Source organism: Lathamus discolor, chromosome 3, assembly GCF_037157495.1.
Source record: "Lathamus discolor isolate bLatDis1 chromosome 3, bLatDis1.hap1, whole genome shotgun sequence".
Taxonomy (NCBI): Eukaryota; Metazoa; Chordata; class Aves; order Psittaciformes; family Psittacidae; genus Lathamus; species Lathamus discolor.
Genome location: NC_088886.1, coordinates 29307781 through 29327215, shown reverse-complemented (window position 1 = coordinate 29327215; position 19435 = coordinate 29307781). Strand labels below are relative to the sequence as shown.

Here is a 19435-nt window from a genome sequence, read left to right as displayed (position 1 = left end):
GCAGTCACGGTGTCTGAGGGGAGCTCCATCCCCAGCCATGGAGAAGACCTACTCGTTGACAGCCCACTATGATGAGTTTCAGGAGGTGAAGTACGTGAGCAAGTACCAGAGTGGCACCCTGCCCAATGGCTTCACCCTCCAGCTGGGCACCGGGGCTAAGAAACGTCGTGGGGGGCTGCCGCGCTGGAGCCGCCGGGAGGTCTGCCTGCTCTCGGGGCTGGTGTTCGCTGCAGGGCTCTGTGTCATCTTGACGTGCATGTTAGTCCTCAAGTACCTGGCAGCTGAAGGGGACAGCTACTGCCTGGAGGGGTGCCAGGAGAAGAAGGCCTTCCTACGGGCATCCCGATTCCTCAGCGCCAACATGGATGCCACGATTGACCCCTGCCAGGACTTTTATTCCTTTGCCTGTGGTGGCTGGCTCCGGCGACACGGCATCCCGGAGGACAAGCTGGTGTATGGCACCATCGGGGCCATTGCAGAGCAGAACGAAGCCAAGCTGCAGGCGCTGCTGAGCCGCCCCGTGCGGCGCCGAGCCCCCGCCTCGGCCGAGAGGAAGGTCAAGGAGTTTTTCCGCTCGTGCCTGGACCGAGCTGAGATTGACCGGCTGGGTCCGCGGCCCATGCTGGAGGTCATCGGGGAGTGTGGTGGCTGGGATGCCCCTCCGGGCCGTGGAGACATCAATGAGCTGCTCTACAAGACGCAGGGGGTCTACAGTGCTGCGGTGCTCTTCTCCCTCACTGTCAGCCTGGACGAGAGGAACACCTCCCGCTATGTCATCCGGGTGAGGGCACCCTGCCCCTCGGGCTGTCCCCACCCCAGCCACCCCGCTGCTCCCGTGAAACCACTCTGGTGTCACTGTTCTTGTTGCAACGGCACTGGGCAGGTGCCCACTGTGTGGGCTTGCCAGCAGCAGGCAGCCAGGCTGGCGACAGCCCCTGTCCCTGGGGGACCCCCCATCTCCCTACTGTGGAACCCGTGTGTCAGGCTGCCCTGGGTGAGAGTGGCACCTCCAGGAGCAGGTTGAGGAAAAGGGCAGGGGAATGTACAGAGTGAGACTGTTGCCTGGCTGGGTGCTGGGGACAGCCCAGAGGGCACCATGGCTGGTAGCCAAGCCCCCCACCTTGGTGTTTTGGCTGCCACCAACTGGTACTCAGGGGCCAAACCCTAGGCAAGGATCGGATGCCTGCCAGCCCCACAGCACTGGGACAAGATGCCAGCGCATTTTTTCATGGCTTTGTCAGCCTTCCCTGCTCCTGCCAGCCCCTGTCCCTCGACCTGTGGTGCAGCCAGGGCGTGGGTGGGCTTTGGCTGGCTGGGCAAGCGTCAGGCTGCTTTTGTGGGTGTGTGGTGGCAGGCATGGCGATGGGCATGGAGGGCCGTAGTGCGGGTGGGCACAGCAGGGACATGGTAGGACATGGCGCAGGGTGGGCACGGTGGGGACGAGGTGTTTGGGATGGCAGGAGAACGGGGGGCGCAGTGGTCCCTGTGAGGCGGTGGGCGCCCTGCTCCCGGCCGGGGTGTGCGAGCAGGGCCGCGCGGCCGGGCCGCAGGTGTGTACACTAGAGGGAGCGAGTGTCCCAGGGAAAAGGTGCGGGTGTGCGCGGGGTGTGCCAGGGTGGGCGGGGGGACATGGGTGTGAGCCAGGGCAGGGTGCCGGGGCTTGGCTGGGGGAGTGTGGGAGGGTGTGATTGGGAGCGGGTGTGCGATGGGGTGCGATGGGGTGCGATGGGGTGTGTGAGGAGCCCGGGAGAGGGTCCTTCCTGTGTGCGGGAGGACTGTGTGTGCGGCAGTGCCTTTGTGGGAAGCCAAAGAGGGGAGGATTTGTGATGGGGAGGGGGAAAAGAAAGGGGAGAAAGGCTGGAGGTGCCGGTGGACCTGCAGGGCAGTGCTACAGCTGGTAGGATGGGACACAGGGGGTGAGCCAGAGAGAAAAGGGAAGGGTGCATGTGTGTCTCTGCGTGTGTGCATTAAGGGGGGAGGTTAAACTAGATGATGCATGCGTAGTGGGGTGAGCATGCACAGGTGTGTGTCATGAGGGTGGAGTTACAGATACATGTGTGTGTACACATGTACAAGCATGTTCAGGTGTGTGTATGTGTTAGAGGCTGCGCCTGTGCCTACAGGCCAGCAGTGTGCGTGTGCGTGTGCGCGTGTGTGTGCGCGTGTGTGTGCGCGTGTGTGCGTGTGCGTGTGTGCATGTGTGTACGTGTGTGCGCGTGTGCGCGTGTGCGTGTGTGCGTGTGTGCGTGTGTGCACGTGTGTGCGCGTGTGTGCGTGTGTGTGTGTGTGTCTGGGTGTGGAAAGGGGGAGGGGGGGACCACGAAGCAGGGCCCTGCCTTCTGCTCCGCACTCCCAGCCCGTTGCATGCTGCCTGCTGCAGCTCCATCACCCTCTGGCAGGAGGGAAACCGGGGTGCAGGACCTGTCCATGCCCAGGGCTGACTCCTGGGCCACCAGGGGTCCTGGGGCACCGGGGGCACTCTGCAATATGGGGGAAGGTGGGGGGTGCCTTGATCAGCACAGCCCACCCCAGCTCACCCTCTGCCCCCATCTCTCCCCTCCCAGATCGACCAGGATGGGCTAACTCTGCCCGAACGGACCCTCTACCTGGGGCAAGATGAGGAGAGTGAGAAGGTGAGGGGTGCCATACCAGTGCCCTAGAGACAACAGGAGAGGGACCAGCACCCAGTATTGGGGGGCAAACAAAGGGCACCCCACTGCCAGCAGTGCCAGGAGCTGGGGTGCCCACAGGGCAGTGCAGGCTGTCACTCAGCATCCCTTCCCTCGGCACAGATCCTGGCGGCATACCGGGTGTTCATGGAGCGGTTGCTCACCCTCCTGGGGGCTGAGCACGTGGAGCAGAAGGCTCAGGAGATCCTGCAGCTGGAGCAGCACCTTGCCAATGTGAGGGGGGTGCCCATCTTGGGCCTTGGGGTGCCCCTGGCCAGACCTTGGGCACCCAGTCACAGATCACTGGGGATCTCCACACATGGTCCTAAGGGATCCCATCCCAATCCCTTTGAAACCTTCATTTCCAGCCCTTGGGGACCTTCATGCCTGGCACTTGGGTATCACAGCCTCTTGAGGACCCTGTGTCAGAGCCTCAGAGACCCCAGCCCCAATATCTTAAGAACCCTGAGTTCCAGCCCTTGGGGGGTCCTCATGTCCAGTCCTTGTGAACCCACTCCATGCCCTTGAGGGACCCATGCCCAGCTCTTGGGACCCCACTCTAGGTCGTGGGGGAACCCTGTGCTCAGTCCTCAGGTACCCAAACTCCTTGGGGACCCTATGACCAGCCCCACTGTCAGCAGAAGGTTCCCAGGGCAAGGAGTCAGGAGGACTGTAGTTCAGTAGTCCTGCTTGTCCCAGAGCTGTGCCCCATCCCTGTGCCACCCACAGGGCAGGCAGTGGGATGGTGACAGCCATGCCCACGCCATGCAGATCACAGTGTCTGAGTATGATGATGTGCGGAGGGATGTCAGCAGCATGTACCACAAAGTGACCCTGGGTGAGCTGCAGCGCATCACCCCCACAGTGAGTACCCCTGGTGCCCAGCTTGCCACCCCATATCCCCATCTGCTCTGTGCCCCACAGTTGCCCCCTGCTCCATGCCCTTCCTGCCGCCCCTGCCCAATAAATCCACTTGAGGATGATGGATCTGCCCTGCACCTTTCTGGGTGGGAAGGGGATGCTGGAAAGCCTGGGGGTGGGGGTGTGTCCTTGTGCCTCCCTGACAGTGCCCTGGCAGCTCAAGTGGAAGCGCTTGCTGGACCGCATCTTCAATGACAACTTCTCTGAGGAGGAGGAGGTGGTGCTGCTGGCCACTGACTACATGCACAAGGTGTCTGACCTCATCCGCGTGACGCCCAGCAGGTGAGGGAGGCTGGCACCACCTGTGCCCCGGCACCTTCCCCATCCTGGCAGGGGGTTGGCAACGGAGGTGGGCACAGGGTGGCTGTGGCTGGTGCCGTCGTCATCACCCCCATCTTGGGGAGGCCAGGCTTGGCAGTGGGGACCCCAGAAAGCTCCTGGGGGAAGTCACTGTCTTGAGTACCCTGGTCATGCCCACCCACCTGCTGAGACCTGCCATGCTAGAGGTCACCAGACCCATCACACAGCAGGGAGGGAGAGGGTGCCAGCCTGTCCCTGTTGCCCCCACAGGCCATGGTCACCTCCATGGCCTGCCTGGACCCTGGTTCATGCTCCCCACCCTCCCTGTGTGCCTGGGGTCCTGATCTTGCCCCCCATCACCAGGATTCTTCACAACTACATGCTGTGGCGCATCGTGGTGGTGCTGAGTGAGCACCTGTCCACCCCCTTCCGTGACGCCATCCATGAGCTCTCCAAGGAGATGGAGGGCAATGAGAAGCAGCTTGAGCCGGGCAAGATCTGCCTGAGCCAGGCTAACAAGCACTTTGGCATGGCCCTGGGTGCCCTTTTTGTCGAGGAGCACTTCTCCTCCGCCAGCAAAGCCAAGGTAGGCGATACTGCCTGTGGGTACAAAGCCACCACATCCCTCCTGTCACCTTGCCAAGCCCTACCTACCAAGGGCTGTCTGGTGGGGTGATGGGCAGTGAGGACACTGTGCCAGTGCCTGTGGTGACCCTCTATAGGTACAGCAGCTGGTGGAGGACATTAAATACATCCTGGATCAGCGCCTGGATGAGCTGGACTGGATGGATGAGGAAACACGGCGAGCAGCCAGAGCCAAGGTAGCAGCCCCCAGCATGGCCGTGTGCCTTTGCCGCCACCACGGCCCAGGGGCACGTGGCATGGGGGCCTTGACTGCCCCTCACTCGCTTCGCCCACAGCTCCGGTACATGATGGTGATGATCGGGTACCCTGATTTCCTGCTGAAACCAGAGGCCATCGACAAGGAGTATGAGGCAAGGGTCATGAGGGGACATGGGCATGTGGAGGGAGGGGATGTTCCCCACATCTGCCTCAGGGTCTGTGGAGACCAGGATGCCAACCCCAAACAAGCCATCTCCTGGTAGCTGATTTTGCCCACCACTAGCATGGCCGCAGGCACTCAGGCAGTGCCATACTGTCCCTGGGGTCTGGGATGATGTCTCCTTCTCCACACCACACTCCCCAGAGCTCAGCTCTGTCCTCAGCAAGGGACACCAGCACAGCCCAGGAGCCCCATTGAGTTGGCGGAGATGCAGTTGACCATGGGGGCACACAGCATGGGACACGAGGACATACTCATCCAGCCACATCCAACTCATGGCCACAACCCTACGTCCTCTGTCCCCTGCTCCCACACCCTTGGGGCTGGCATTCCTCCTGATATGGCTGTGTTCCCCAGTTTGACGTGGATGAGAAGACCTACTTCAAGAACATCCTCAACAGCATTGCCTTCGGCATCAGGCTCTCGGTGAAGAAGATCCGGCAGGAGGTGGACAAGTCCGCGTGAGTATTCCCTTGCCTTGGAAAGCATGAGGGCACAGCGTGGTTGGTCCCTATGCCCGGTTGTACCCCACAGGGTATAGGCAGGAGGGCACATGGCAAGCCAGGAATACCCCCCGTGCCTGAGCTGATCAAGGGGGTGGCATTTCCGTCCCCATCGGGTCCCCTCTAGCCTGGCATCGCTGTCTCTCCTTGCAGGTGGCTGCTGCCTCCCCAGGCGCTGAATGCGTATTACCTGCCCAACAAGAACCAGATGGGTGAGACATTGCCCAGCTCCCCGGGATCACCCCCCAGGCTGCGGAGTTTGGGGAGGGCCTGGGGTGGTGGGCATGGTGCAGGAGCCCCTGGCACCGGGTGATGCTGTGGGTGGGTACAGGGCAGGGTACCTGCAACTGCAATGGTCTCCTGTGTCCCCAGTGTTCCCTGCTGGCATCCTGCAGCCCACCCTCTACGACCCTGAGTTCCCGCAGTGAGTGTGGGGCTGGAGCATGGCTGGGGGTGCCAGGGCAGGGGATGGGGTCACTGCCATCCCTGCCAGCACTTCACCCTTTCACCTCTGCCCCCTGCACGATAGGTCACTGAACTATGGTGGGATCGGCACCATCATCGGGCACGAGCTGACCCATGGCTACGATGACTGGGGTGAGCACCCCCCACCTCATGCCATGCGGGATGGGGGCAGGCAGGACACCTGGGTCCCTTGGGGTTACCGGTGGTGGTGGCTGCCTCGGCAGGGGGTCAGTATGACCGGCACGGGAACCTGGTGCACTGGTGGACAGAGCGGTCGTACAGCAAGTTCCTGAAGAAGGCGCAGTGCATCGTGAACCTCTACGACAACTTCACTGTCTACAACCAGCGGGTGAGACCTCCCTTGCCCACCGGGCAATGCCCTGGCACACGCTGCCCCATGGTGGGTCCCTGCTGCTCCATCGCTGGGGCTGGGTGCCTGCAAGAGAGCATGGCTCTGTCCTGAGACCCTGCCACTTGTCACACCTCAGCTGGGAAATTCCTGGGGACACCGGCTGGGAGCGACTGAGGCACAGTCCTGGTGTCAGGGTGGGGATGGGGGGGATGCCTGGAGTGGGGGGTATCTCTGCTTACCCCATCGTCTCTCTTGGCAGGTGAATGGCAAACACACACTGGGGGAGAACATTGCTGACATGGGGGGGCTCAAACTCGCCTACTACGTAAGTGTCCCCTCACGGGGTGTCATGGCCCCAGCAGGGCCATGCTGTGGCTGCTGATGGCATCGCCACTGCAGCAGGGAGTGGGCACGATCTGGCTTTCTGGTTGCTGGGAGGTTTGCATAGGGGCGATTCAGGGCAGGTCTGGGGAAGGGGGTGCCCAGGCCATGCTGAGGGCCACCCTCTGTTCTTCAGGCTTACCAGAAGTGGGTGCGGGAGCACGGCCCAGAGCACCCCCTGCACCACCTGAAATACACACACGACCAGCTCTTCTTCATTGCCTTTGCCCAGGTGAGCCCCTGCCCTTCCCACATGTGGCATGTACTGGGGCAGCTGGGGGGTGCCACCTTGTGTGTGGCCAGTGGCCCCAAGGGACAGGGCGAGAGCCCCGAGGGACCTGGTGCCCATGGTCAGGAGTTGGGCTCAGCTCCATCAGCAGGTCCTGGGCTCAGGGTGTAGAGCTCAGCCCTGCAAGGATCACCCTGCATTGCCCCACTGCTCCTGCGGACCCTGCAATAATAAACACATGGCCTACCCATCACCTCCAGAGACCCCACAGTAACAAATGCATATGATTCCAAGCTTCTAGGAGACCCTGCAGCCAGGCAGTTCACAATCCCAGGAGACCCTACAGTAACAATCATGCCTCCATGCTCTCCCAGTGCATCTATACCACATGCACAGGCTCCCAGGAGACCCTACAATAACAAGCACAACCAGGACATAGCTGCCCCAGTATCCCAGCAGCCAGAAGGGCATCTGTGCCCCGGTGAGTGCCGGAACCCAGGATGCCGCATCCGGCTCACCAGTGGGAACTTTCTCCCCTGCAGAACTGGTGCATCAAGCGGCGATCCCAGTCCATCTACCTGCAGGTGCTGACAGACAAACATGCCCCAGAGCATTACAGGTACTGGTTGGCCCCAAACTGGAGGGGGGATAATGGTGGGTGCCAACCTTCCCCGTAGCTGGTGGTGCCATGCAAAGTAGAGTGGGCACCCTTTGGGGTGCTGGCACCAGCAGGCTTTGGGTAGGCATACCTGGGCAAGGGGATGGGTGCTGCTGGGCTGAGCAGGTGCCCAACCGGGGTCCATGGCAGTGGCGGGGGGCACGGTGTGCCCAGCTTTGTGTTGCCTCCTCTCCCGGCAGGGTCCTGGGCAGTGTCTCTCAGTTTGAGGAGTTTGGACGTGTTTTCCACTGCCCCAAAAACTCGCCCATGAACCCGGCGCACAAGTGCTCAGTGTGGTGAGGCCGATCCCCCCTCACAGGCTGGCATCCCCCATCCCCATCCCTGCTGCAGTGCCACCCTCTGCCTGCTCCACACCTCTGCCCACCTCCTCCTCCTACTCTCCAGGCAAAGCGGGCACCACTGGGTGACATGGAGGGTCATCCTCTCCCTCCAAAGATAGGCACCTGACAGAGGGGTGGGGACATTTGGGTGAGCATGAGCTCTTGTGCGGATGCAGCTGCCCCTTGCCCATCCCCTTCCTACCCCCGTGCCCTGCACACTGTGGGGGTCCTGAGTCCCCACGGAGGAAGGAGGGAATGCCCACACTCCTGTGTACCCCTCTTCTGTCCACCCATCCCAAATCCTTCACCCAGCCCTGCCACATCCAGCCCAGCACCAGTCAAAGCAGGGAGAGTGAACCAGACACATTGTGGGACTACCCCACACTGAAGCCTCCCCCTGCTTGGTGCCCTCTCAGGCACCCCCCGTGCCAGCTCCTTCCTGTTCCCGCAGCAGCCCTGCCAGTGGGTGGGCAGAGCTTGTGGCCGGGTGATGCCAGCCCCGGAGCGCGGGGACATGAACGCCTGCTGTATTTTTTGCTGCTGTTTCTGGTCAATAAAGCACTGGATATGCCAGGCGGGTGCAAGAGGCCGTGGAGAGGGGACGGGCAGCAGTGGGCAGCACCCCCAGCCCTGCTGCACAGCATGGGGACCCACACACCACTAACACAGCTGTCTCAGTAGCATCGCATTCCATGTTTATTAAACACTCAGCACCCTGTGCAGGTGGTGTAGGGCCCCCCTATTCCTGGATATGATGCCTCATGACTGCCATGTCCAGATCAGGGATACTCCAAAAAGTCACCATCAACCTGTGGGTGCTGCAGCAGTGGGGAGGGGGGAATGCAGAGCTGTGGGGTCAGTGGAAGAGGGGCAGGAGGAGGGTGGGGAGGAGCAGGGCCAGCAAAGTGGTGTGGGCTCCAGTGGCAGAGTTCCGCTGGTGGCAGTCGACATAGGGTTCAAGGCAGGCAGCGTAAGCCATGGCGTGGGCCACATAGGTCTGCTCCTGCACCCCGTGGAAGAGGTGGGCCATGGGACCCTTGGCCAGGATGGCCACATCCTCACCACCATGGGATTCCGACTTGAGGGGCACGGCCGCCTGCTGCATGTAGTCAAATTCATCTGGGGAGGGGAAAGGAGGGAGTGAGGGGGGTAGCAGTGGCCCACAGCCCTATCCCACCACCCGACCATGCTCCCTGTGCCCTCACTGGCTGTGGATTCATTCACGTCGGGCCGAACTGCACCCAGGTAGCCTGGCCCGTTCCCATAGAGGATGGCTGTGTAGCTCTTATTGTCAGCAGCTTTGCTTGGAGCCAGACCTGGGGAGAGGGCAATAGTGGGTAATCTGCCAAGAAACACCCATATCATCCCTCCAGCTGCAGCCAGGGTGTCCCAGAGCTGGCAGCGCCTGCCATAGGGCTGTGCCCCACTTTTGGTGGCTGGGCAGAACCCTACCGAAGATGGAGGCACCACGCAGGGCGTAGCCACCAAAGCTGAAGACGTGTGAGTGGTCAGCGGTGACCACCGTGAGGGTGTCCGCCTCGTCTGTCAGGGCGCCCGCCCGGTCGATGGCCCGGTCAAATGCAATCCCATCCGTCAGCGCCTTCTGGGCTGCACCTTCGTGGTGGCCATGGTCGATCCTGCCACCTGCAGATGGGCATCCAAGGTGGGGTGGGGACTAATGGTAGCACCCCACACTCCTAACCCTATTCAGGGATGTGGGACCCCCCCCACCTCTTGCCTGCCCTAGGTAAGAACTTACCTTCCACAAAGAGGTAGAAGCCTTTGGGATTTCTGCTCAGGATGGTGATGGCAGCCTCTGTCATTTCAGTGAGCGATGGGTCCAGGGTGGTGTTACGCACCAGGTCATACTTCATATCCATGGGTTCAAAGAGACCTGGGAGGGGACACATTGGGGACGGTCTCAATGCCTGCATGCATCCCGGTAGCTGTCAGATCCTGGCATATAGGATATTTGTTACCCATCAAATAAGTCACGCTGGGGTCAGCAGCCGCAGCCAGCATCTCTGTCCTGTTCCAGACATAGCGGGCACCCTGTGGACAAATCCCACAGAGGGTTAGCGGGTGCTGGACCCCATGCCTGGGGATGATGGGCAGAGGACTGTCCCTGCTGCTTCACACACCGGCCGTGCCTCCAGCCACATGTCGATAAGGTTTTTCCCATCCTCCCGTATCCCATTCTCTGTTTCATAGGCAGGATATTCGGGGTCCGGTGTCCCTGCAGGGGTCATGTATATCCGACCACCCCCCATGATAACCTGGCGGGGATGAAATGGATGTAGTATTAGTGGCAGTGCCGGGGGGGGTGGATCTACCACTGCTCCTTGCCTCCCATGCACAGGCACTCACATTGATGTCAACGTTGTGGACCAGCTGCCAGGCGATGTCCTTGCAGCCTTGGAGACGGGCCTCCTCGGGTATGCTGACATCCGCGTACCAGTTGCGGTCCACCACATGGGCATAGGCCCCCGAGGGCGATGCGTGCTGCACCCGTGATGTTGTCACGATGCCCACAGCCTTCCCTGCAGCCCCCGCACACATCAGGCCCCAGGAGGGTTGACATGGTATCCCCCACCACCAAGCCCTGGGATGCTCATGATGCAGCAGCCCCTGGTGTGACAGCCCTGGTCCCCAGTGGGGTCCCTCCTGGCTCTGCACCCCCTGTTACCGGCTTTGCGGGCTCGCTCCAACACCGAGACCACCTCATTGCCTGCTGTGGTGTTGCACTGCGAGAGGCGGGCGGCTGCGCTCACTCCTGCTGTGTGGTAGTTGCCCTTCACCCCACAGAGGTAGGCTGTGGAAGTCGATGCGCTGTCAGGGACAATCCGGTCCACACTGTACGTCTGCCAAGGACACATGCCAGGCTCAGAGCAGGAGACAGTTGGCAGAAGCACCCAGCGGGCTGTCCCCCTCCCAACACCCCACGTCACACTCCTTTGCTTGCCTAAGGACAAGTGCAGGATGGGCAGGGACCCTGTGCACCCCATATGTGCATCTGTGCCAGCAGCCCCACCGACATCACCCTGGCCCCATGCCCAGTATGGTGGGAGTTTACCTTGGAGAGAGCCACATAGGGGAAAGAATCCAGGGCAAGGGGGGTCTCAGGGCCCAGCTTCCCCTGCTGCTGCCCATTTAGAATGCGGGTGGCCGTGATGGAGGGGACCCCAAATCCTGGGTGAGAAGAGAGGGTCCCAGTCACCCTCTGGACCAGGTTCCCTCCCCACATCCCGTTCCGTGGGGTACTGTCCGTGCCAGTCTCTCTGCTGGGTGTGCCAGTGGGACTCACCATCTCCAAGGAAGATGATAAGGTTTTTGGCTTCGGTTACCCTGGGCTGCAGCTTGAAGGAGGCCTCAATGGCTGCGGCTGCCTGCCTGTTCCAGAAGGCTGGATCCTCCTCCTCCACTGGGACAGGGCAGCACCTGTTAGCCCCAGTTCACCAGCACCTCCATCCCTGTGACTCCTGCATCCCTCAGGTACCCACATCCATTGGGTACTTGTTCCCTGGGCATCTGCATGCTGAGACCTCCTCTAGCACGGATCGAGTAGCTCAGGGTGTTGTTTGGGGTGGGGGGAGACCATGTGGGCTTGCACCCATTGCCTGGCCCAGAGATCCTGGGGCAGGAAAGGAGGGCAGTAAAAATGGACACAATGGACAGTTATCTGGCAGGTGGGGTGGGGCCAAATCCATAGCAAGGGGGGGATGCTGCAGCCACTTTCCCCAGACCCTTCCAGCCCAGAAACATGCAGAAACCTGATCCCACAGGGAAAAGCTGGTCCAAGTACCCCAGAAAAGCAGGGGTAAACCCATTAACCATTGCAGGGCTGGGAAGTGCCTGCTGTCCTCCCCAGACCCTCCCTGTGACCAGCCAGGCTGGTGCCCTGCCGGGTGCCCTGCTACAGCCAGCCAGGTGCACGTCCCCATCCTTGTCCCCACCTGGGATGACAGCAGTGCTGAGCTCTGCCTGAAGGCCCAGGCAGAGAATGAGGAGTGCCGGCAGCTGCATGGTGAGATCCGGTAGCCCAGCAGGACTGGCAGTGTCTGCATTTCTAGCAGATCTGGGGAGGGACTTTGGACCAGAATCAGCCCTTGCAGGGTGTGTGGTGCTCGGCATCTCTGATAGCCCAGTGCCAGGCATCCAGCACAAAGGCCATGGGCTGGGCTGCTGGCGCCTCCATGGTGCTGCTGGGGTACAGACGGACTTGGGGCACAAACAGATGCAGGGGCAAGAGGATGGGCTGTGCCTGGCAGGCATCACTGCCTGCCCAGCCTACAGTGCTGTGGTGCCAGGCACGTGGATGCCCTGGACCAGGGTGTCACAGGCAGCGCTGAGCATTGGACCTGGGGCAACAAGGGTATTGGGAGCACCTGGGGTCACTCCTGCACCAAGCCCAGCACTTGTGCAATAAATCCATGGATGTGGACTAAAACCCTGCTCCTTGTTCAACCCTTGCAGGAAGGTACCAACACTTGCGTACTGTGCCCCAGCCTGATAAAACTGGGGGGCAACATGGCCTCCTCTCATGCTCATTTCATCACCCCCTTTACCCCAGTGCTTTCAGTGCTGGTCCCAGGGGAAGAACTAGGAGCCATCACCACCTGGGGAAACAGAGGTATGGGGCAATGCCTGAAGAGGTGACCGCTGCTGCAAATCCTTGCACTGCAAATGGAGTCAAACAACTGTGTTTTATTGCATTCCTTGATCCTGGCCCCAGTAGCGACCCAGCTGCCAAGACCCTTGATGGCACAGCGAGGGGAGGGGGCAGGCAGCCAGGGCTGAAGTAGGGCTTGGCTGGGGGTGTCTCACTCTGAGCCCCCCACCACGTGGGCAGCCACACAGAGGGCCAGGAGGGCGAGCAGGGGCTGTGGTGCACACAGGGTGCCACGGGAGGCCCTGCGGGCTGTGCTGCATCCAGGCTCAGTGGTGTAGGGCTCAAGACAGGCGGCATAGGCCATGGCATGGGCGATATAGTGCTGCTCCTGCACCCCGTGGAAGAGGTGGGCCATGGGGCCCTTGGCCAGCACCACCACGTCCTCCCCGCTGTGGGTCTCCACCTCCAGGGGCACAGCTGCCTGCTGCCTGTAGTCCTTGTCCTCTGCAGGAGAAATGGGGCTGGGGGCAGCAGGCTCTCCTACCCATCTCAGGGATGGGCAACAGCTCCCATTAACCCAGCACTGGGGCAACTCATGCCCAAGTGACTCCTGAACGACACGGTACACAGGGACCCCATGCAGCTCCAGTGGCCATGCCTGTGGGATGCTGCCATCAGCCACTTTGTGACCCCATCCCATCCCATCCACAGCAGATTCCTACCTGCAGCGCGGAGGCTGGGGGACGGGCGCCCCCCGTTGCGGATGCTGTAGCCAGGACCGTTGCCATAGAGAATGCTGGTGTAGGCTTGCTTGTCCTTGGCTTTCTTGGGGGCCAGCCCTGGCACAGGGAAAGACACTGTCACCCCCTGTCCCAGCCAGGTACCTCTCCCCAGCTCCCCATCTCAGCTGGCTCAGCCTTCGGTGGGAGTAAAAGAGGGAGATGGGAGCAGGGATGCTCACCACCCCTCCCCGAGACCCACCAAAGATGGAGGTGCCACGCAGCGTGTTGCCCCCGAAGGTGAAGACATGGGAGTGATCAGCTGTCACCACAGTCAAGGTGTCAGAGGGCGAGGTGAGCTCGCCTGCGCGTGCCACTGCCTGGTCCAGCATGACGGCTTCCATCAGTGCCTGCTTGGCCCGGCCGCTGTGGTGGCCGTGGTCAATCCTGCCACCTGCACAGGGAAATGGCCATCACCCTCTTCCTGGTCCCTTGAGACACCCTGTGCTCCAAAGACTCACATCCCACCCCAGCCTCAGCCACACTGCTCAGCTGGAGCTACTCAACTTCCACAAAGAGGAAAAACCCTTTGGGGTTCCTGCGCAGGATGCGAATGGCCTTCTCTGTCATCTCCACAATGGAGGGGTCCGTGGAGGTGTTGCGGTTTAGCTCATACTTCATGTCCTTGGGCTCGAAGAGGCCTGGGGAAGCAGGGTGTAGGGACATCTGTGATGGGGCTGCTTTGTGCTCTCACCAGCAACCCCAGAGCAAGGAGGAGGAGAGATTGCTGGTGGTGCACGCAGTGATGCTCTTACCCATCAGGTGGCTTACGGAGTCATCCTTGACTGCATCCATGCCCTTCTTGTCCCAGACGTAGCGGGCACCCTGCCAGTGAGAACAGAGCCAGTGCCAACAGCACATGCAGCATGCCCGGCACCTTGTCCCATCCACACTGCTGTGGTACCTGCTTGGCATTCAGCCACCTGGCAATCAAGTCGAGGCCATCCTTCCTGGTGCCATTCTGAGCTGGGTCCTCTGGGTACTCCGGGTCTGCGGTCCACTTGGGGGTCATGTACATCCGCCCGCCACCCAGGATCACCTGCTGGGGAGCTCAGCAGACCCTCTCAATGTCCCCCATGTCCCCTCCCTCCAATGCCCGCTCCTCGACTCACGTTGATGTCTGTGTTGTGCACCAGCTGGTAGGCGATGTCCTTGCAGCCATCCCGCAATGCCTCCTTGGGCATGTCGGCATCAGCGTACCAGCTCCGGCTGGCCGAGTGGGCATACGCTGCCCCTGGGGACGCGTGCTGCACCCGCGTGGTCGTCACGATGCCCACCGACTTGCCTGCAGTGTGGGCGTTTACGAAAGAGCCTGTCCAGCCCTGGGATGGCCATGCCATGCCAGGCTCTCCTTGCTGGGCTGCCTGCTGCTCCTACCTTCCAGCCTGGCCCGGTGCAGGACCGAGTCCACCTCATTGCCAAAGGTACTGCGGCATTTGCCGTAGACAGCTGCCCCACTCAGCCCCAGCGTCTTGGCATTGGCCTTCACCCCACAGAGGTAGGCTGTGCCTGTGCCAGCACTATCGGGCACCTGCCGATCAATGGTGTAGGTCTGGAAGCAAGCAGGGGACATTGGGGCTTTGTACAGGGGGCACCAGTGATGCCCCCAGTGCTGCCCCACTCACCTTGGCCAGGGCCAGGTGGGGAAAGGCCTCCATGGCCAAGATGTTCTCCTCGCCTGAGCCACCAGCCAGCTGCCCCTTGTAGATCCGAGCCGCCGACATGGTTGACAGCCCCATGCCTGCAGGAACCACAGTGTGGGGTGGTAAGCACATGGGGCCTGGGACAGTCCTGGCCTCCTCTGGCATTGCCCTGTACCAGCTGGGGAGGAGAGGACCTGCACCAGCCCTGCCTTCTCACCAGCCATGTCCCCTGCCTGGCTGGAACCTGGGGGACTCACCATCACCCATGAAGAGGATAATGTTTCTGGCCCGCTGTGCCACTGGCTGCAATGCCAGTGCCGACTTCAGTCTCCTCCTGGCCCCTTCATTCCAGTAGCCTGGGGTCTTCTCGGCATCTGGAGGCAAGAGCAGAGCTGGGGATGTGCAGAGGCACTTGGCAGCCTGAGGATCCCCAGGGGCATCCCCACCTGGGACCAGGGTGGGAATCTCTACCTAAGGTGAATTCATCTGCCTCTATGGAGGCCTCAGAGGGTCCAGGAGCCCCCCGGGGATCAGCCTGGTCTTTGGCAAGCTCAGCATTGCCCAGAGCCCATCTGCAGAGGGGGAAACTAAGCAGAATTTGGCAGGAAAGTTCCCTGTGCCTTTCAGCCCAAGGGCTGACTGAGGCATCAGCCCCCTGCAGCAAGTGCAACGTCTGAGCAGCCGCAGCCAGTTGTGGCTATTGAGACACTTGATCCCAAGCCTGCCAGGGGCAAGAGGGCAGCGGGGCTAGGGGAACAGGGGCAGGGCGTGCTTTGGTGGGGACTCAACAAGCCCGTTCAAAGGTTGGGGGTCTCAAACCACCCTGAGATGCCCAGGAGGGTTTGCAGTCGCTTGTATCCCCATAGGAGGTAAGAGAGTCCCCAGGGAAGTGATGCCAGCCCCAGTGCCCCCCACCAAGGGCTCGTGCCCCCTTTTCCCATGTCCCCTGTCACCTGAAGTTGCAGCAGCGAGCCGGGCGAGGAGGCAGAGAAGAAGGCAGGCTCCAGGGAAGAGCGGCCACCCCATGCTGCCCACCCCAGCTCTCTCCTGGAATGCTGCCTGCATCCAGGGCGGGGGGACACAGCCCTTTATGGCTCTTTCCTGTCCCACAGGCGGGCCCCTCCACAGGTGAGACGATCGGCTGATAACATTCAGGGACTATCTCTCAGCCCTGCCCAGGGCCCTCCCAATGCCCCCAGCCCCCCTGGGGCCATCCCTGCCCCCCACCAGTGAGGGAGGACCTCCAGCCCTTCCCTGGGGACCAGAGCACCCAGTGGCCCCCACCTCCCATGGGGCGGCTGCCTGCAGGACCCCAGGGAGCGGCAGGGAGGGTGCAGGGCAAAGTGCTGTTTTTGCAGACAGGCTGAGCTGGGCCAGGCTGGATTGGCCTTGTTTCCAAGGAGGGGGATATCTTGCCTTTGGTGTCAGTGTCCTCAGGTCCTGTCTCCCAGGGGACACAGTCCCACACTGCCTGTCAGGCTCTGGGACCAGTGCCCAACACACAGGGCACAGTGGGGTAGCCTGTGCCAGCTCATCTGCACAGCCAGGTAACTGCTGTGGGCAGCGAATAGCCACATGTCACCAGCACCCAGTGAGGAGCAGGAGGAACAGGCTGCTCTCCCCAGCTCCCACCTTGGAAGGTGACATTCATGTGTGGTTGCACCAGGCCATCTGGAAGGATGCCACCAGCAGCACAAGCCCTGGGGACCGCAGGTGACCCTGATGGTTTCACTGTTTGCCAGCTCCTGGAGAACGTGTTGTACCCAGTCCTGACCCATCCCAGGGTCTGATCCCCAAACTGAGCTGGGCAGCCCGGGTTTGGCTAGCTCCTGGCTCCTGCAAAGGGCAGACGTGACTGTGCCAGGGCCACATCTGTCACCACTGATGAGGTAGAGTAAAGCAGGCCCCCCTCCCTGCCTGCACGGTGGATCCACTCCTTCACTCCAGACATCATCCCTCCACCAGCCGCTGCTCATGGCTGCCCAACCCTGCAGGGTGATGAAGTGGAGCATCAGGGCCCATGTTTCCGGAGACATCTTGCACAGTGTTGGTGGGGGACATGGGGATGGGGAGCAGGCAGAGGTGCCTGGAGATTTCAGAGGTGCTGGCTGGTCCATGAGGGGCTGGATGCTCTCTTGAGCAGCAGGAAGAAGCAAGAACATGGGCTGCAGGGTCCTGAGGGAGGTTAGATTGGAGGCCAGGGTGTGAGGGGCTCAAGCAGACACCCAGTGACTCCTGGTGAAGGCTCAGACTGAGGGATTAGCTGCCAGACCAGGAGCTTGAAGCACACGTCAAATGGATCCCCCCATGCTCTCCAGCCAAGCACATCCAGGGATGGGTGAGGTGTCAAGGCCACTAGAATTTCACAGTCAGGGAATCGGCAGGCAGGGGAAGGCATGAGGCTGCCTGGGAGATGAATTATTGCTGGGATTCATGGCTGGGGGAACATGAAGGAGACAAAATAAAACCTGCGCAAGCTCCCCATGCAGCTGCTGACCCAGCTTTTATTTCACGATACACAACCCCGGGAGAAACCCTCCTGCATGGCCTCATGGCTGCTTCCCACTGCATCCCACCTGGTTGGAGGTAGAGCCAGCCCCTCTCCTCTCCTGGGGACACACGTCCCCACCTGGCCCTCACCACGGGCACCCAAGATAGCTGGGAATGGACACCGCTGCCTTAAAAAACAAAATCAAGCATCAAGTTAAAACACCCGAGAGCAGAAAGGCCCTCGCCTGTGGCAGGCTCAAGCCCTGAGCCCTCCTCCCGGCCAGTTAAAATACAAGCCAGAGATAAAATGGCATCGGTTTTTAAACTGAGAACCCCCCAGTGGGGTTCTCCTCGTGGATCCCCTGTGTCCCAGGGGGTGCCAGTGTGGGGCCTAGGAGGTGAGGAAGCGTTGGCAGTGGGAAGCACACACAGCCCAGGGTGCTCACTTCTCCGAACTCCGTCTCTTGAGCAGGGCGCTGTACTTGAGAGGGACGCCATCAGACCTCAGCACCACCTCCACCAGCGTGAAAATGGTGATCACCTTCAGCAAAGGACAGAAAAAGGGAGAGAAGAGTCAGTTTTGGCATCACATCAGGATCTGCTTAGAGCTGTGTCGGCTTTTGCTGACTCAGCTGCAGCACCCATCAGGAACTGGGGACCAGGGCAGGACAGTTTCAGATAGCTCTGCTGAGGGCCTGGGTGCTCCTGGGGTTGGACACAGTGTCTTCAAGGGCAACACCACCAGGCTGTGAAGCCAGTCAGCGAACCCAAACCCACCTAAATGGGCCTTCCAAAACATCCTCAATTATTCTAGCGTGATCAGGCCCCGCTCTCGTTCTCCACAGTCTGGGAAGGGAAGGAGCATGGATAATTGTGCCCGTGGCTTTGCATTCCGACCTCACCTAAAGCCTGCCCCTGCCTCCCTTCTCCAGCTGGAGAACACATATCATCCCTTAATGAAGCAACTTCATGTGCATTCCTGTGTAACCTGCTCTTGGTGGCCCTGCCTTGGTGGGGGGCTGGACTAGACGATCTCCAGAGGTCCCTTCCAACCCTAATGATTCTGTTATTCTGTGGACCTGGCCAAGCACCAACATTAACCTGTGGCGAGAAGGGTTTCCCACACCACACTGAGCATCCCACAAGGGAACAACTCCCCAGTGCTCCCACAGTGAGAAGGGAAGGGAGCACAACGGAGAGACACAAGAGAATAAAGATCTCAGAAAATCAATCCCTCCTGTTCAGGAATGCGCTGCTGCCTGCTGCCACCTCCCCACTCCCTGACTGTGCAGATTAAGAAGCATAAAGTATTGATCATGTCTACTCACAACGAACAGCTAATGGCTGGCTGGGACACTGCGAATGGCCTGCCCTGGGGCCATGGACAGGCATTTGGGGACTTCACTTGCTGTAGCCTATCCTCAAGCCCTGCACTGGAGCAGGGCTGAATGGGGCCATCTGCTAGGGGCTGACCCAAAGCAGAAGTGGGCACAGAGCCAGCGCTGTAACCTTGTCAAACCCTTCCCAGCTCATCCAGTGCAGCTGCTCCAGATTAATCATTCAGAGCAGCAAAATCTCATTGAGACTTAAACATATCACGGTGGACAGCAAGGAGCAAACTACAGGGAAATCCTTTTGCAGATGGCTGCCCAGATAGCTGCTGGCTACCTAGCACCCTGCTTGCCTCAGCTGGCAGCAGCGTAGGAGGTGGAGGCCATGGGGCAGCCCCCCACATCTGGGGGAGTTAAATGGGCATTATCAGGGCTCTCCCTTGCAATCCTGCCTCGTCCCTCCCATGAACTGCTGGGGAACAGAATGATTTCACACCAAATCCCCTGAGTCTTAGATCCACTTCATACTCAAGCCCTAAGTAACGCACGCTGAAGTCCTGACCATCTCCTGGAGCTCGTGGAGAGATGGAGCCAACACCTCCCCTCCGTGGCAGGGCCAGCCAGCCCAGACCCCTGCACACCTTCCCACAAACAGCCTTCCCCGATGTTCCCACTGCCTGGCCACGCTGAGCCAAGAGAGG

The 19435-nt window shown here is 60.8% G+C and overlaps 4 protein-coding genes across 5 annotated transcripts in view; 1 reads left to right on the top strand and 3 right to left on the bottom strand.

The window, feature by feature from the left end:
* The first annotated feature begins 37 nt into the window (after positions 1-37).
* Positions 38-8453, top strand: ECEL1 (endothelin converting enzyme like 1). The gene is made up of 17 exons (XM_065674369.1): positions 38-781; positions 2565-2633; positions 2793-2903; positions 3441-3533; positions 3748-3872; positions 4254-4476; positions 4613-4711; positions 4811-4885; positions 5311-5414; positions 5610-5668; positions 5829-5880; positions 5986-6053; positions 6146-6270; positions 6533-6598; positions 6791-6886; positions 7426-7502; positions 7742-8453. Exons 1-17 carry the CDS (start codon positions 38-40, stop codon positions 7839-7841), a joined length of 2286 nt encoding a protein of 761 aa, XP_065530441.1. The 3' UTR covers positions 7842-8453.
* A 181-nt stretch (positions 8454-8634) lies between these two features.
* LOC136010896 (intestinal-type alkaline phosphatase-like) lies at positions 8635-11905 on the bottom strand. Its single transcript, XM_065672625.1, has 11 exons — positions 11836-11905; positions 11187-11303; positions 10956-11071; positions 10569-10743; positions 10250-10422; positions 10024-10158; positions 9862-9934; positions 9642-9776; positions 9335-9526; positions 9088-9198; positions 8635-9001 (listed from the first exon to the last, which is right to left on the bottom strand). The coding sequence occupies exons 1-11, from the start codon at positions 11903-11905 to the stop codon at positions 8739-8741; spliced, it is 1560 nt and encodes a 519-aa protein (XP_065528697.1). The 3' UTR covers positions 8635-8738.
* Positions 11906-12623: 718 nt separating this feature from the next.
* LOC136010895 (intestinal-type alkaline phosphatase-like) lies at positions 12624-15950 on the bottom strand. Its single transcript, XM_065672624.1, has 12 exons — positions 15867-15950; positions 15171-15287; positions 14896-15011; positions 14648-14822; positions 14383-14555; positions 14175-14309; positions 14026-14095; positions 13778-13911; position 13712; positions 13473-13664; positions 13214-13330; positions 12624-12995 (listed from the first exon to the last, which is right to left on the bottom strand). The coding sequence occupies exons 1-12, from the start codon at positions 15937-15939 to the stop codon at positions 12703-12705; spliced, it is 1596 nt and encodes a 531-aa protein (XP_065528696.1). The 5' UTR covers positions 15940-15950; the 3' UTR covers positions 12624-12702.
* A 1441-nt stretch (positions 15951-17391) lies between these two features.
* Positions 17392-19435, bottom strand: part of DIS3L2 (DIS3 like 3'-5' exoribonuclease 2) — a 212993-nt gene continuing 210949 nt past the window's right edge. For both annotated transcript variants that reach the window (XM_065674360.1, XM_065674361.1), the window contains exon 22: positions 17392-17944. In XM_065674360.1, the coding sequence (XP_065530432.1) occupies positions 17846-17944 (99 nt within the window). In that variant the 3' untranslated portion in view covers positions 17392-17845. The remainder of the gene's footprint in view (positions 17945-19435) is intronic.

Bases quoted from the DNA above. Each gene is read 5' to 3' on its own strand.
- ECEL1 (XM_065674369.1), top strand. From the start codon at position 38: ATGGAGAAGACCTACTCGTTGACAGCCCACTATGATGAGTTTCAGGAG. The intron at 6,887-7,425 runs GTGAGCCCCTGC...TCTCCCCTGCAG, and splicing joins TCTTCATTGCCTTTGCCCAG to AACTGGTGCATCAAGCGGCG. The intron at 7,503-7,741 runs GTACTGGTTGGC...CTCTCCCGGCAG, and splicing joins CATGCCCCAGAGCATTACAG to GGTCCTGGGCAGTGTCTCTC.
- LOC136010896 (XM_065672625.1), bottom strand. From the start codon at position 11,905: ATGCAGCTGCCGGCACTCCTCATTCTCTGCCTGGGCCTTCAGGCAGAG. The intron at 10,744-10,955 runs GTAAACTCCCAC...TGTCCTTGGCAG, and splicing joins CCTATGTGGCTCTCTCCAAG to ACGTACAGTGTGGACCGGAT. The intron at 9,777-9,861 runs GTAACAAATATC...GTCCCCTCCCAG, and splicing joins CAGCGTGACTTATTTGATGG to GTCTCTTTGAACCCATGGAT.
- LOC136010895 (XM_065672624.1), bottom strand. From the start codon at position 15,939: ATGGGGTGGCCGCTCTTCCCTGGAGCCTGCCTTCTTCTCTGCCTCCTC. The intron at 15,012-15,170 runs GTGAGTCCCCCA...TGGTTCCTGCAG, and splicing joins TATCCTCTTCATGGGTGATG to GCATGGGGCTGTCAACCATG. The intron at 13,331-13,472 runs GTGGGTCTCGGG...TCCCTGTGCCAG, and splicing joins GCGTGGCACCTCCATCTTTG to GGCTGGCCCCCAAGAAAGCC.